The following is a 16,970-nucleotide window of genomic DNA, read 5'->3' as shown; positions in this document are numbered from 1 at the left end:
AGAGAATTCCCAGCTCAGTCTGGACCTGAATCCCAGCTCCTGAAAGGCAGAAGTGGGAATCAGACTCAGTTCCTCCAAGTCTCTGTAAGCAAGCAGAGTGAAAAACTGGCTGTGAGCTCCTGAATGCAGGGAGAGCCAGCTTGATAGAATGTTCTGTTGTTTTAGGAACCTCCTTAAAGGTTCAGAAACCTATTCCTTTAATTTAAGACATGCAGAAAGCACCCAAGTGGAATAAAGTTGGAAAGATAAGTTTCCATATCTGTGTTTTCTGGGACTTCATAATAATCATCCTAATTTCTGGAAAGCAGATAATATTAGTGTTAGTGCATGCCTTGGAAAAGGTAATGTAATAGAAAATAACACAGACAAAATAGTAGTATCTTTCCAGGTTATGAAGAAAAACTTCATGAATTCTGTTAGAGAATTACCAGTATAGATTATAGAAAGAACTTGTGGAGTTAAATCAGTTATTCAGTAGTAATTAAAAAGGGCTGCTCTATGCTTAATTTTCTCCTCTAAACTGGGACCAATAAGTTCTTATTTTACCAGTGAATATGTGTCACCAGAATTATCATCAATTGCCCCAAGTTAGCACAAAGATTTTTGCCAAATATTCATTGTCAGTATCACTCTTGCTGCTCAAGGTTTCATTTTTCCCTTGTATACATTTCTTTCTCGTTTGATGGTCAAGAGTATGTGAAGATTTATGCAAAACTAGTGGTATTGTATGAGTTGTTATGGGACTTGAAAAAACTGTGAATTAAGTACAGCAACCATTGTATTTTTTAAGAATAAAATTATCATGAGATAATTCAGTCTTTTCAAGATGATTTATTTTGGTCCTGATGTTGTTCTCCATCTGATACACTTTATAACAGAGATATTACCTTCTGTGTTTCCTGATGGCAATCTGGATTATGTTTTGATCATTTTGTTAACCATATGGCTTAAATAGAATAAATGACATTTGGATTTGGATGTGTAATATTGTTACAATTTTACATCTTAAGTTAACTATAAGGAAAGGTTGTGTATTATTAATAGTCATATGTATTCATATGCATATGGATTTTCAAGTAGGTATTTAATACATTCACATGTAACATATTTGTATATCAACTATACTTGTTTTTAACATGTGTTTAACAAGACATAACCTGGCAATTTCTTGGACCTTCTTCAATTTGTAACTTGTTTTTCAGCTCCCTTGGAAGTCACTGACTAGCATCATTGAGTATTATTACATGTGGAAAACCACTGACAGATATGTTCAGCAGGTAATTTAACAACTCTTTCAGTCTTAACCTGTCTGCCACATTGTTAAAAAAATCTGTATGTGTTTCTTATGTTTAAGCATAAAAATCTGTGTTCTTAAAATTTAGAAGTGTGGTAGGAGCCCTATGGTAGTATTTTAGGCTATAGACCAGTGTTCTTGTGCTGTTCACAGGGTGCACTGTCAGATCCTCTGATGCCCATAGTACGTCACAAATCTGTGAAGAGCTTTTTAAGCCACTTGTATTGTGTGAGGTTTTGTAGCAGTGTGATTGATTCCTGGTTCTTACTTCAGCATGGGATCAGAAGGAAGTGGGCTGCAGAGGAGATACTCTAAGCTGTGCATGGGACTGAAGGAGAAGGAAAAATACATTGTCTAAAGTGGCTGCTAATGTTAGGAACCTTTTATTGGTACTCCACGATGAAACATTAGTTTGAAATTACCAGGATCTGAGAACAAAACTGAGAACATTCTGCCCACAATGGGAGGTGGTCATGATGATTGAATGTTTAATTATTTGGGTTGCTCTGGAGCAGAGACATGGTAAGATTTTATTGGGTATTGACACCAGGATATTTTAAGCAGGTTCAGGCAAAATTGCAGTGTTGGTGCTTTTTATATATCACACTCTTTGTATATTTTCTCCGTTGTTGAGATAAAATATTTTAGAATACTCCAGATTTAATTAATTTATCATATAATATTTATATTTGTAGTTCCTGCATTTGCTGCATAGTTAGTGGCAATGAGATATCCAGCATGTTGAAAATAAATTTTATACTCCAGTGATTACAGCTGTATTGCTAGATGGAGATTTGGAATTGTTCCAGATTTTGTTACAGTGTGTCAGAAGGATGAATGCCTTGGATTGTTCTGGTTTATTTGAAAGGATTTCTACTTCAGCTTGTTAGAATATGGAAAGAAGACATCTTTTTTACCACACAGTAGAATCATGGATTATCACTTTCAGTGCTTTTTCTGCACTGTTAATCTTTATCTGAAAGGTATTGCCAGCAAAGATTTGCTGTGCTGTTTGTCAGCTCTTAAGGATTGAGCAATGGATGATACAGACGGCTGAGATAAAAAGATTTTATTGCTACTGAAAGCCATGGAGTTAAGGATAAATAGAAATGCAAATTGAATTTTGTCCACGCTCCTATGTTACTCAGAGAATGATCTTGTTTCCTGTGAAATGTTTCTGAAATGCTTGCTCTGGAGTGGTTGGCAAAAGACTGAAATTCCCTCTCTAAAATTATGTAGGGCTTCGTTTTGATTCTGTGTTCTGTTTCTGTATCCTGTTGCAGGATTCCTATTCCTAGCTTCACAAGGAAGAAAACCACATAGGATTTATAGTTATCTGCAACTTGAATGCTCCTTAAATTGCCTGGGTTTTACTTGCAACTAAGTAAACTTAGAACATCTTCTCTCAGAATATGGCACTACACCACAGGATTTTATCCTTCAGATGTGTTCTTTCAAAGTTATGTGTGAACATCAGTAACAAAGACAGTGTAGACAAAATACTGCATTTGTCCTGTTATCCTTCCTAAGGAGAGATCAGAACTTCATCTTGCTCTTGTTTAGTTTGTTCTGGAATGGTAACAATAATGGAGCTCAGTAAAAACAAAATCTGTAGGAATTTTTTTTATCACAAGTTTTGGTAATTGAATGCATTTCAGGGAGAAAATATGTTCAGTAAACAAAGTGACAGTTTCATTAATTCTTCTTTAAATATGCTATGGGGTAGAGCAGCTTGAGGAAATAGGAATACAAAAAGTTGATGTACAAACTTGATTTTTAAGCCTAAAATAGAGTTTCTGAATTCTAGATCAGTGGGATTTAATGTCAAAATTTGTTCCCTAAGTCTCTTTGTTTCTTACTGTGAATTGGCTGCCTTGTGTCAGGCATAGGAAGGTTTCCTTTTCATAATTGCTAATAAATATTATTCTTGCTGGGTACCTAAAGGTGGTGATATAATGGGAGTTAAGATTCTGCTGCCACCTTGCCTTCAGAGCATGTTCCCTGCAAGTCAAGGGGAAGGAAAACAGATTTGTTAAAATTCTCAGTCTGTGCTGAATCTGTCTAGGAAAAATAATTTAGGCCTTGGGTAATCATTCTTGTTGATACAACATTTTCATGACCACTGAAATATATAACCAGGTGGCTCCTTGCACTGGATGAAATGTTTGTGCTGTTCTCCTTAAAAATCTAACTCAGTGCAAAAAGACTTTTACTGTGACTTGTATGTAAGGATAACTAAATTACTTTAGCATACAATGTATTGCATTTCCCTTTCATTTATTTATTCCCACTGTTGAAAACAGCACTAATAGAGGGAAATGGTAATTCCTTGGGGTATTTATCAGTTGATGCTCATTACAAAAGTTCTTAAAAAGAAATCACATTCAGTTTCAGGGGTAGTTGATTAAAAGTAGTAGAGCCCAAGTGAAAAGCTCAGTTAATGTAGTCCGGCCTCCCCTATAGTGTGTTTGAAATAACTACTGTGTAAGATCAGATGATTTTTATTTTTTTTCCCCAGGAAAAGCATCAGCTCTTTGTTGCATTGCTCCAGTGATTTATTACCCCTATTGTTACAAACTGGTGCCTTATTTCCTGTCTAAAAGTTTCCAATTTCAACTTCCAACCTTTACAATTTGCCAGCTTTCATCCTCTAAATTTTAACAGTCAGAGATTTCATCTCAGAAAACTTATGTGTTGATAGTTTTGCTTCTGCATCCTTTCTTCTTTCTCAGTACTTAAAAGTCAATGGGTAAGTGTGAATTCAGGCTGTGACACCCCCTGTTACTGTTAAAGAGCAATGTTAACCTTAGTTTTAGTGCATAAAAAAATATAGTTTATTCTAAAATGGTAACTGGTGATGCTTTTGTAGAAGGCAGTATATCTTTCATGTTAATAAATAAAGGAGGAAAGCAGTTGATAAAATTGGATTCCTCACAGCCCCCATGCCAGAATTAAAAGAACGCAGAAATTATTTATATAATCACTTCACACTGACAGTACCATTGGGGCTTAATACAACTTCCTACAGTTGGAGAGTGGTTCAAGGCTACTTTCCTGATTTCTTTCCCTTTCCTGTCTTTTTCTCATCTGCTCTGATGATACTGCTAGGTGTGCACTGTGATTTATTAATTTGTTTTTGTGGATTGGAACCAGAAAAGGACTCTCATCTTGGACGATATGTAATATTTATATGGGAATTAATTTGTGGAGGCACAGACTGCTTAGGAGACTTTTTCAGAGATTGTTCCTCAAAAATGCAGTTTCACTAAGTGAGAGTTACAGTGATAGATGGCACAAAGGCAGGTTTCTCAAGTAAGAAAGAGCAGTGGCTGATGTTGTTAACATCCTGAAATGGAAAAGAGCAGTGGCTTTTAGGAGGCTTACTCAGGCTACTGTACTGTAAAGCTGATTAACCCTGTAACTCACCTCAGGCAAGAGATTGTCAGAGCACTCTTTTGATGATACTTTTCTCAAGGTGGGAGATATCATCCTGGGTTGTGAGCCTTGCAAAGATTGTGTATCAGAAAATAAGAGCACAGCAGAGAAGATAACTGGCTGTTGTAGGAGAAATGGAAGACTGAGTTTTGAACACCTGATAAAGAAAAGGGGAATCTTGAGAGGCAAGGAGCTAGTGTTGGTTTGTTGGTTTATTATTGCTGGGTATTGGTGCCCTTCCCTTTTTTTTCTCCTCCTCTGTAATAAAATTGACATTGATTCAACTTCTTTTCTCCTACTTTTTTTTTTTTTTTTTTATCCCCTCCCATGTGGACATAAATAATGTCTTGAGTGCAGGAAAATAATCTTTTTTCCTTCATCTCTTACATACATTTCTTACATAATCAATAGACATCTGAAATCTACTGCTGAAAAAAATTAATGTCCTAGCTACTTTAGTAATATATGGCAATAAATAAAACTCAACATTGTAGAAGCTCATATTACTACCCTGAGTGCAGCATGTTTTGAGTTTGTTGCAAGTATGAAGGAAGTAGTAAGTTAGTTAATTCACAAACTATCTTGAAAGCAGTGTAGCTGTCCTGCTACTGCTGTGTTCCTGAGCACTTAATGGAAGTAAATGTTTAGTTATTTCTAACAGTGGACTTCACTTCTGTATTCTGTTGCTTATAAAATACTAGCCTCAGGCCTGACAGCACACAAGAGGTGTTGAATTACTTGAGAGATGGTGTACATGTTTATGTAGATGTAATTTATGTGAATTGTAATTGTTGTTTTTACAGTTTTGTTGTCATATCTGGGGCCTGGGAGTTCTAAAGGGTAATACAGTATCCTGTAATTTCAAAACACCAATAAAAATAGAGAACTCATTTTTCATGGTTTTCATCTTGTGGATTTCTGCACTTGTTTTGGAGGTGCTTGCAGAATCACAAAATGGAATAATTTTAAGATGGATTGTATGCAGTTTACGAAATTTATTAATTGAATATAATAAAACATTTTAATGTGTTTTTCAACTAGAAACGTCTGAAAGCAGCTGAAGCAGAAAGTAAATTGAAGCAAGTATACATCCCCACCTAGTGAGTATAACAACAAAGTCATTTTTTGAATAATACACAGGTAAAATTGAATCGGTGACATTCAGTAACATGCATGATGTTTCCTTAGGTGTTCTTTTAATAGTTAATTTCTAGATATTTGTTACATGCTAACAAAATATACACTGAAGAAATCAGAAAATGCCACAAACTCTTGTGTGAAGCCTTTGTACTTAACTGAGCCCATTGTCCTTGACCTGCAAAATGCTTGTTCTGGAATGGTGACCAAGCACTACTTGGACTGCTCACACGCAAGAAGGGCCTTATCTTTTTAAAAATAGGTTTTCCAGAATAATTGGTACCAGGTCCGTTTAGCATAACACTTCATATTTGTGTAAATGCAATACTTCAAAAGAGATCCAGTTGCTAATTTTAGTTACATGAAATAAAATCAGATACTTTCACGTTACAGTTTTATCCTAATGATACAGTCAGTTCTTCAGCAAGAGACATATTCTGGATTTAAATTACCTCTAAAGGTAGCACACAGCCCAAAATTGTATCTTTGGCCAAATCTTATTACTGAAGTCTGTTTTGTTTTGAGAGCTTTTTTTATCTGTTTTTTTGTTGTTGTTGTTGTTGTTGTTGTTTTGTTTAGATGTAAACTCGATGCTATATGTGATTTGGTTAACTTGTGATTTACAGAAATAAGATGCAATCTATCTTTCATTATTTCCTCAAGATTATGAGAAGAGAAAGGATTACAAACTACATTCTTGTAGGCTTTGTCTGGGTATATTCAATTTACATATATGTGAATTTCCCTGTGTTATGAGCATTTTTGTAATGGAAGACTAGAATTCCAAACCAGGACACTTTGAAAAGTCAGTGTTGTCTTTTTTGATGACTTGTATAAATAGCATATAATAGAGCTTCATTTATGTATTTCATACAGACTTTTCTCTCTTAGAATTTAATACTACAAACAGGTAATTGTTAAATTCAGATGTCTAACCTCATCTCTCAAGAAATGTTGTGAGCTTTGAGGTTCAAGTCTCTAGTAAATGGCACTTTTTAAAAACTGAAAACTTTTGTATGGATGTTCCCTAACACTCTCAGGGAAGTGCTTGCTTTAGGAAAACTGGGAGATGCTCTGTATGATGCATAATGCTTTTTAAGTTTAACTTCTTTTGTCCATGTGGACAACTCAGGACTTAGGGCATTATCTTCACAGTAAGAACTAGCTGCTGTAGGTGACAGAACCTGTTTTTGAAGTGTAGTATTCTTGCATTTTTATTTTTTTTTAAATCTTTCTTACTGTGTCTTTGTCTCCATGTCAAGACAGAATCCATAGTCTGTGTTAAGAGGATAAGAGAGCATCTCAGGTCTTTGGTAACTGCAGTCTGGGGCAGTCATTTGCAAACGTGTTGCTAATGCTCTGCTTCAAGACTGGTTTACTTTATTTTAAATAGAGTTGATTCTTAGTGCTGAATACATTTTTTAACTTAATCATAAGGTATTTCTTGTAAAAGCAAGATTCTGTCCTCAACACCAGAGGAGTCCCTTAAAATTGATGGCTTCTCTGGAAGGTAACTAAGCAACAGATAATCATGTGGGACTTAAATCCTCTCCCCTTCTCTGGAACTTGTAGCCCGAGTTACTTGATAAAGAGTATCTGGAAATGATCTAAGTGCCACTCACTGGATACAGTGAAAAAGGAGAAGGCAGGAGAAAAACTTGTTGGCCTTTGGAGTGGAGACTCGGTACAGCAAAAAGATTTTTCAATTAATCATTTAACTGATCTTGAATATGTTTTATTGCACTTAAAGTAACAAATAATAATCTTAGGAATCAATGTTGCTTTGCATTTGTTTGTTTCCATGCAATGCAAAACAAAGCCTTGCATTGTATTGAGTGTATAGCTTGTCAGAGGGGCAGTTAACATCCCAGAGTTGACGCTTTGGAAATATTGTACTTACTCTAGTGCAGAGTAAATTAATTCTCTCTGAAGTAAGTAATGTGTACAGTTCTAATTCACTGAAATACAAGTAGGTAAAATAATCACTAAATTGATTTAAAAAAAAAAAAAAAGAAAAAGAAAAAAAAAATATCCCCCAAAACAGTTCAGCCTTCTCAAAGAGAAAGTATTTTAGGACTGAGCCCAGACACACCAGCCTCACCCTGTAAAGCCTTATCTGTTGCCCAGAATCCCCTTCTTAAATTTCCCTCTCTGTATTGCTTTTGTTAATGCTTAACCCTGAGACTTGGTCTTTTATTAGCTTGACAAATAGCTTAGACCATGTGAGAGCATTTTACAAAGATCTGTAGATTTGAGTATCAAAGCAGCTCTTTAAATAGCAAGTCACTTCCTTAGGAAGTCACTGAAGCTACTAGAGGATTATAAAAATTAATCTTGTTGTTCAGAGAATATTTTAGAGATGTCACCAAATATCCAAATTAGGTTGTTTTCATGTTGACTAATCGATTACTAAAATCACTTTTTTCCTTTTCATTTTTTTTTTTATTTTATTTAAAGCAATAAACCAAATCCCAATCAGATATCCAGCAACAATGGGAAACCTGCTGCAGTCAATGGAGCAATGGGAGCCTCGTATCAGGCACAGGCTGCACTAATAGGGCGGGCTTGTGAAAGCTGCTATAGTAAGTAATTTTTTAAAAAACTTTTTTTAATGAATTGAAGAGTTTGGGTTAGTCTTAATACACACCACTTTAAAAACATATATATACATATACTTTTCATGCTGTAGAGGAGAATTTTCAATTACTTGTTTGGCAGAAATAATGTTTAAGTTAAAGCTACCTTCAGTAAATTGAATAAAAAATCAATATTCAGATCTTTGTTATGATAATTTTTTCTAACAATTCATAAAGTACAAAAAGATAAAGTAGTATATGGCACTGATATTATTCCTTTACCTTTGGAATACTACATTCAAATTTATTTTTGGTTCTTCAGTAAGGCTGTAAGGAGGTTTTTTTATTTGTTTGGTTTGCATTTTTTCCCCATTCTTTTGCTGAGGGGCAGGGTAAGAGCATATTGTAGGGATTTTTTTGGTATTTTTTGTGTTTCTGATGGTCCTTGTGGGACTTAATTGAAGTGTGGCAGCCTTCACTGTGTTCTCATGACTTGAGCACAAATACTTTGCATGGCTTGAGCAAAAAAAGCAGATCTTAAATAATTCTAATAAATAACACGGAATTTAATAAGCCTGTCTCCCAGGGCAAGATTAGCAATAGTAGAGGATTTATAAAGGGTTATTTTGTTTGTTTTGTCTGTTTTGGGTTTTGTTCTTTTTTGTTGTAGTCCCATGAATGAAAATATCTTCCTGAGCAGTATAAAGATTGTGGTTTGAAATGAATCATTTCCAAATTTCCATTTGGAGTTGACTTTTGGGGTGCTTTTATAACAAATAAAATGAATTAAAAATTTAAATTCTTTTCTACACGCCAAATGTATTAAATGTTATCCATATAATATTCTCATAATGCCATATATTGTGGCCATGTAAAGTAATTTATTACAGCATTTGTGTTTGTGTTATGTTATGTTACGAATGTATTATGCAGAAGTTTACCTGTGCTGTTTTCTCCTTAGCTCCCCAGTCACACCAGTGGTATTCCTGGGGTCCTCCCAACATGCAGTGTAGATTGTGTGCTTCTTGCTGGATTTATTGGAAGAAATATGGTGGCCTCAAAATGCCCACACATACAGATGAAGATAAACTGTCTTCCAGTCAACCTACAGAGGTGGGATTGTGTAGATAAACTTTGATAAAACAAAATGCGGGGCTTTGATAAGACTGCTGTGTTTTAAATGTTTCATGGAATGTTTTTTTTTTTTTAGGTATGCATTTAACTTTATTACATGACTCAATTTATTAATCCTTTCCTTAAGTAGAAATAAGAAGTGTGCAGGTGCTGCCGTGTCTTTATTTGACTAAGTCTCAGATAAACAACCATCTACTTCATTTATTTTCAGTGCACAAATGTCATCTTGTCAATCAAATGGTGTCTTACCTAGAAAATACTGATATGACTGTACAATATCTCATCTAGAATGGTACTTACAGTAGAGTTCTCTACTTAGAGCTTAATCCAATTTTTTGTGTAGTGCTTATATATATGTGTGTATATAAGAAATATTTACATCTTTTTTTCGATTGCCCTTTTGAATTTATCCAGATGGTGGATTTTTTAAGGGCTGCAGTTGCCTTGTATCTGTTGTGATTTGTTTGTTTGTTTTTGTAGGAGCCCCACGTTAGAACTCACTTGTCCCGGCAGGCCACGCAGGGGACTCCGGTCCGTAACACCGGGAGCCCGAAGTCGGCAGTGAAAACCCGTCAGGCTTTCTTCCTGCACACAACGTGTTGGACAAAACTGGCTCGGCAGGTCTGCAAAAACACCCTGAGGCTGCGGCAGGCAGCGAGGCGTCCCTTTGTCCCTATTAACTGTGCTGCCATTAAGGCAGAATGTAAGATGTTTTTTTGATTCTTAGTTCTGTGTGCTGTGCTTCCCCACCCATTCTTGTCTTTTAATTTTATTTTCTTTTTTCAATAAACATTTCTTGTCTATATGCTTTTGCTTTTCATTTTTTCATTCGTCCAGCATATCACCAACACGTTGGGTAAAGTCTGGCTGCCTTGAATAGATTTCAGGCTGGGGAACATTTCAGATTAACTAAGAAGAGGTAACTATTACATCATTCACTTAAATTGTCATTAAAAAAAACAACAAAAAAAACGGGGAAAGGAAGGGGAAATCAATGCTATGACATAGAAAACATGCAACCCTCTAGGCAGAGTGAAAGAAGTTTGCCTTTTCATTTTTGTTCTCTTATTTTGCTGAGCAGACAGTATATACATTTTTAGTTTTTTTCAGTGGGGCTGGTCAAGGAATCAAGGAGCTGAGGATGCTGAGTCTCAGTCTGGCCTGTAGTACAGCCCATTTTTAGTGTGGTGATCAGATGGTGATGATAGCTGTGTTTATTATTGCATCATAGTTTCTTTCTTTGTCTGTTCCAGTTTTACATTTTAGCTTTAAATGCAATCCTGTACTATGCTTGTTTTTCTTATAGCCATAATATAAAGAGCTGTTGAATTCACTAGTAGTATGACAAAAGGTTATGAGTTGTAGCAAGCAACAGTAACTCTCTGTGTGTATGTGTGTGAGTTCTGCTGCAAAGTCACTGAATATTTCAGCAGGTTTGGTACCTGTGCTGAGTGCATTCCTGCACTGCTTGTGCAGTTTGGTTGTTTTCCAGACTTCCATAGGTGCAGTTATAGGAGCAGACACTTGGCATTCCAGGATGAGCCATGCTGGCTCATTGTACTGTCAACTGTATTAGAATTTAAGAGACCTTTTTGGAATATTAGATGTTGGTTTTATAACCATGTTTACTAAATTAATGCTAAACGTTTTTCCAGCATATGTAGCTGGGATGCTGATGATGCCAGTGCTGTTCATTAAAAAAGAAAAAAAGTCACTCCATGAGATCTTAACGTTTGTTTTTGAGTAATTATATTACCCAGTGTACTTTAACACTAGCCATACTTCACATGCAAACTCTGCACCTATTTCTGCAGTCATCCAGAACTTAGTGAATATTTCTGTTGATTGTTATTTATGTAGTTGTCCTGTTTACCATTTTCTTCTTTCAAAGCTGTGCAAGTCAGGAGCAGCTTTTGGATTTAAGGAAACTATGTCCACTGTGTGAAAAAAATGACTTGTACTGGATGGAATAAGTGTGGCTGTGAGGACAGAGTAGAGTTATTTTTGTACTCCTCAATACAAAATAAGATGAATTTTCTGAGAGGAAAGCATTGTACCTTTTAATTTGTGTAATCAGCACTAATTTCTGCTGAATCATGGAGGAAAATTGATGCTAGAAATTCACTACAACCTTGAATCTTTTTATCTGTGTCCCTATTTCCTCTTCCTCACTGCAGTGACTCAGTTCAAGAGAAGATAAAGTGTTTGTTTAAAGAAGAGGAAAAATAAAAAAGTCTCATTCAACAGTTAATCATCATACTAGAACAAGTGTCATATGCAAAGTCCAACTTTAAAACACAGCAGTGCAAACCTGAGCTTTTAAGCAGGAAATAGACATTCTTGTATCAGACTGACAGGGTTGTGAGTGCTTCCTATTTGTTCATTTGAATGAAAAAATGCCACATCAGATTAACATCAAGAGCAAAAAGATTTATTTTGTTTTCGTGTAGTTTCCATCTTCCATTGTTGTTTTGGCTTAAAACAGAATTTGCACCTTATGATTTTGTCTTTTTGAATGCTGGTGCTTCCTCATGAGACCTAACATAGACAGAAGGAAAAAAGTCACAGTTGTCAGTATTTTTTGAAAACAACATTCAAATTACTTTATAATAGTGGAAACCAGATTATACCTCAGTTAACTCATGTTTCTCTGTGCACACACATATATATACACACACACACATGCACATACTCCATTTGTGGTAATATCTGTGTCATGGTATCATAAAATGTTCTTAAATGCATTGTCCTTATCATATTCATTCTCTAGTAAAGCCTAATAAGTAAATTTTAAAATAGTTTTCTAGTTTCTTTCTGTAGTATCTAGCGACCTGTTTTCAGTGCACTTTGCGGATTTTAATGGTATAACTAAACAAGCTCTCTCTTCCTGAGAATCATGAGAATCTAAAGATGGTTTGATGCAAGTAAATTCTTTATTTTTTTTAGTTTTTAAATGATTTATTTAATTAACAGTAATTCTTTCATATGTTGAACACCACGCAGTAATTACCATATTGAATGAATGTCTGTATTAATATTAAGGAAGTTACAATTATGCTTCAGTAATAACCTGGCCAGAGTAGCAGGTCACCTATGATGTGCATGAGATGGTTAGGATGCCTAAGAAGTGATTTGGAATTTGTTTTTCATGTTGGTGTGCTGAAATGTAACTCTAATGACTGTGTAGATCCTTTGTCAGACTCACCTGCCTCTTTGTGTGTGCCAAACCAGTGTTTGAAACCTGACTGCATTTCTCAGCTGTATAGCAGTAGGCACCATACCAGCACGCAGAAACCACAGCATCTAAAGACAGAAGGGCACTTAGAGAATCACAGAATCATTAAGGTTGGAAAAGTCCTTCAAGATTATCAAGTAAGTCTAACTGTAATCCAGCTACCCCAGCCACTAACCCATATCCTGAAGTGTCACATCTAAATGCTTCTCGAACACCTCCAGGGATGGTGACCATCCTGGGCAGCCCATTCCAATGTCTCTCCACTATTTCAGTAAATAAATTTTTCCTAATACCCAACCTCAACCTTCTCTGGCACAACTTTAAACCCCTTTCCTCTCATCTGATCACTAGTTACATGGGAGAAGAGACCAACATCAGCCTCTCCACAACCTCCCTCCAGGTAGTTGTAGAGAGCAATAATATCTCCTCTGAGCCTTTTCCAGACTACTCAGTTCATTCAGTCACTCCTCCAAACCCCTCACCAGCCTTGTAGCTCTTCTCTGGACATACTCCAGGGCCTCAATGTCTTTCTTACACTGTGGCACCCAGAACTGAACATAAATACTCCAGCTGTGGCCTCACCAGGGGCATGATCACTTCCTTACTCCTGCTAGCCCAGCAGCAGACCAGGTTTTATGTCCTCTTAATCTTATGGAATTTGTTGGAAGTGCTAGGTTGTGAATGAAGCTCATTCCTAGTTCTGAGGAAGTCTGAACCAGCCAGTCAGAGCTTGCTCATAAAATAAATTAATGTTTTCCATTCCACCTGAGCTCATCTGGAAATAATTCTTCTGTCTTGGAGAAGCATGGAAGCCTCTGAGAATGCCCACCTTAGGCCCAACATCTTGGTGAAACCCGATTTCAGAAAAAGCAGTTTTCCACCTCATCTCCCTTGACCCATTACATCCTCTGGAGGAAAACAAGGTCCTATTCTTTGTTCTTTATTCCTTCAGTTAGTGCAGAAAATTATATTTTTCTCATTAATGAACCAGATAGCATGACCCCTGCTCTGATGCCAGCAGGAGGTAGGGCAGGTGATGCCTCTACATCCCAGTTCAATCAAGGAATGGTCACCAGGAGGTTGAGAGGCCATGGCATCTCCTGCTAGGAACACAGCCCTTCGTAGCAATCAGACTTGGGTTTGCCTGAAGATAATAAACTGGTGGTAGTTGCTGACTGTAAATTTTTCTGACAGAGTTTCAGGTATAATTAGAACAGGCAAACTGCTGCAGTAAGAGGATGTTCCCATGGTTTAAATTAGGCAGCGTACCTTCTTTTTTGTTTGGCTATATTATATGCTTTTTGTTTGTTTGTCTGATTGTTTTTATGAAAGGTAAGCAAAATTATCCTGTCAAGGGAAGATCTCTTTATTAGAAACAACTGAAGTAGCATTATTTTCCAGGCAGTCACAGTGAAGAGTGGGTCTGTCTCCACCTTACAAGTGTGTTGATCTATGCATGGCAGTGAGCTGTGCAGCTGAGAACCTTATTACTGCAGCATGGTAAGAGTTTTGAGAGGATTTTTTTCCCTGCTCAGATACAGTTTTCTAAGTATAGCTGTGTTAATTATAGTTATTAAATTTTGGATAACAGCATCCACCTAGTTATGATTATCAAAATATTTTTGGTGGATGGAAATATATTATCTGTATTTTATATATGTATGTATATATAGTTATCTGGAAGTGGGTATACTGTATGTAATCAAAATTTACTTTGAAATCTGCAGATTTAATAGCAAGCTTGGTACACAATACTTGCTTGCTACAATCTGGTTTCATAAAACAAAGACAAGTGAAAATGAAGTAGAATGTGGAAAATACTACTGATTTGTCTTTGTAAGCATACAGCCCGTGTTTTACTGACATAAAACTGCCTGTTCTGGAGTAACAGGTATTGGTTCACAAACAAAGTTTTATGTCCTTGATTTTGTTATCTTTGGGCTGCATCTAGGGTGAAAATAATTTTTCTGCTGTTATCTTTAAATACAGTTTGTGCCAGGTTTTGGTAGCTAGTGAAATAATTAAAAAGCAGCATACTTTTTTTTTTTTTTACCCAAAGTTTGTAAGAAGAATTCAGGGAATACATAGGGCACAGTACATTCATTAGACAATCTGAATCTTTATAGAGATGTGATGGAATGTCAGAGAAATAACTCTCTAGTGAGAGTTTCTCTTAAATTTTAGAGACCTACAGATCTAGTTTAAATAAAGGAAATTATTAAAAAATCATTTAAACAAGTACTATCATTCACTATCATCTTCAATAGTATTCCTATTTTCATTGACCTCTGTAATACCCACAACAGTCATCACGTTTCTAGGTTAAGAATTCAGTGTGTTTAAATGCACTTCACACTGCTGGTTCATGATGAGGTTCCCTGGGGTTTTTTTAATTGTACTGTATCCTCTGACAGGGTTATGGTGCCCCAGATTTCATGCAGTTCAAGATACATCTCCCATCACTTTAGAGAGTCACATGTTTTCTGTTTTCCTTTCATCATAGTTTTCATCATATTCTGATTTTAATTTACTTTTAAGTGACCACTGTTTAGTATTGTCTGGGTATTTTTAGGAAGCTGTTGACACTGACTCCATAAATTCTCCTCCACATCATGCCACTGTAGAAACTGTTGTTGTATCTTTATGTTACAATCATTTTACCACTTAAAAATTGACTTACATTTGTTGCTTGGTGTTGCTAATACCTTTGGCAATCAGTTTTAGCTTTTACTATGCTCAGTTATTTCTTATCAGGGAACTTTAACTCCCTGATCACCCCTTTTCCTAATGTTTTATGTTTTGAGCAGCACAGATCTGTTGGAGATTACACAGATCATTAATTTTAATCAGGTGCTACTACCTGAACAAAATCCTTCTCCTTTACCCTGTAGCAGCTGGACAGCAATGGTCTTTGGTGGCAAATTCTAATTTGTGGCTGACACCCCAGAAGGCTGTGCTGCCATTCAGAGGGACTCAGACAGACTGGAGAGTTGGGCAGGGAGAAATTTAAAATACTACATCAAGGGCAAAGGTAAAGTCTTACATCTGGGAAAGAACAACCCCAGGTACCAGTATAGGCTGGGGACTGAGCTGTTGGAGAGCAGCACAGGGGAAAGGGACCTGGGGGTGCTGGTGGATGGAAGGATGCCCATGAGCCAACAATGTGCCCTTGTGGCCAAGAAGGCCAATGGCATCCTGGGGTGCGCTAGAAGGGAGGTGGCTAGTAGGTTGAGAGAGGTTCTCCTCCCCATCTACTCTGCCCTGGTGAGGCCACATCTGGAATATTGTGTCCAGTTCTGGGCCGCTCAGTTCCAGGACAGGGAACTGCTTGAAAGAGTCCAGCATAGAGCAACCAAGATGATGAAGGGAGTGGAACATCTCCCTTATGACGAAAGGCTGAGGGAGATGGGTCTCTTCAGCTTGGAGAAGAGGAGAATGAGCCCATTACCATCATAAACGTTGACCCCATCAATGTTTATAAATAAGTAAGGGGTGAGTGCCAGGAGGATGGAGTCAAGCTTTTCTCAGGGGGACTAACAGCAGGACAAGAGGTAATGGCTATAAACTGGAGCATAGGTGGTTCTGTATAAATATAGGGAAGAATTTTTTCACTATGAGGGTTACAGAGCCTTGGAACAGGCAGCCCAGGGACATTGTGGGGTCTCTTTCTCCAGAGACATTCAAAGCCCCCCTGGATGTGTTCCTGTGTGTGTGACCTGCTGTGGGTGACCCTGCCCCGGCTGTGGGGGTTGGACTCTGATCTTTCAAGGTCCCTTCCCTAACTTTCTATGGTTCTTTGATGTCCAGTCAGCTGCATATGTACATGTCACTTCCTCCAGAGGATCCTGGCAGACCTGTGACAATTGCAGTCACTGGTTTACTGGATCGTGTAGTTAGGAAGAGACCTGTAGTCTCTAATCCCACCCCTGCTCAAAGCTCAAGTGCCTTTTATCCAGGCAAGATTTGTATATTCCTATGGATGGAGACTTTATGGTTTCTTTGGGCACTAATTCCAGTGTTTCTCACAGTAAATAACCTTTTCTTTACAGAATTTTCTTTAAAGAATTTTCCATCTCCCACCTTGTGTTTGTTGCCACAGACAGCAGTAGTATGTTGTCTCCTGTTTCTGCACACCACCAAGAAGGGTCTGATTCAGTCC

General features: G+C 36.9%; 1 protein-coding gene across 1 annotated transcript in view; it reads left to right on the top strand.

The window, feature by feature from the left end:
* MTA3 (metastasis associated 1 family member 3) overlaps positions 1-16,970 on the top strand; it is a 129,169-nt gene that overhangs the window by 66,761 nt on the left and 45,438 nt on the right. Inside the window, 5 exon segments of the mRNA XM_030447348.1 lie at positions 1,203-1,277; positions 5,771-5,829; positions 8,324-8,448; positions 9,404-9,555; positions 10,057-10,279. Coding sequence (XP_030303208.1) covers positions 1,203-1,277; positions 5,771-5,829; positions 8,324-8,448; positions 9,404-9,555; positions 10,057-10,279 — 634 coding nt within the window.

The sequence above is a fragment of the Calypte anna genome, chromosome 3, assembly GCF_003957555.1.
Source record: "Calypte anna isolate BGI_N300 chromosome 3, bCalAnn1_v1.p, whole genome shotgun sequence".
NCBI classification, from domain to species: domain Eukaryota; kingdom Metazoa; phylum Chordata; class Aves; order Apodiformes; family Trochilidae; genus Calypte; species Calypte anna.
Note: the sequence above shows the minus strand (reverse complement) of the source record. Positions and strands in the feature narration are given on the sequence as shown.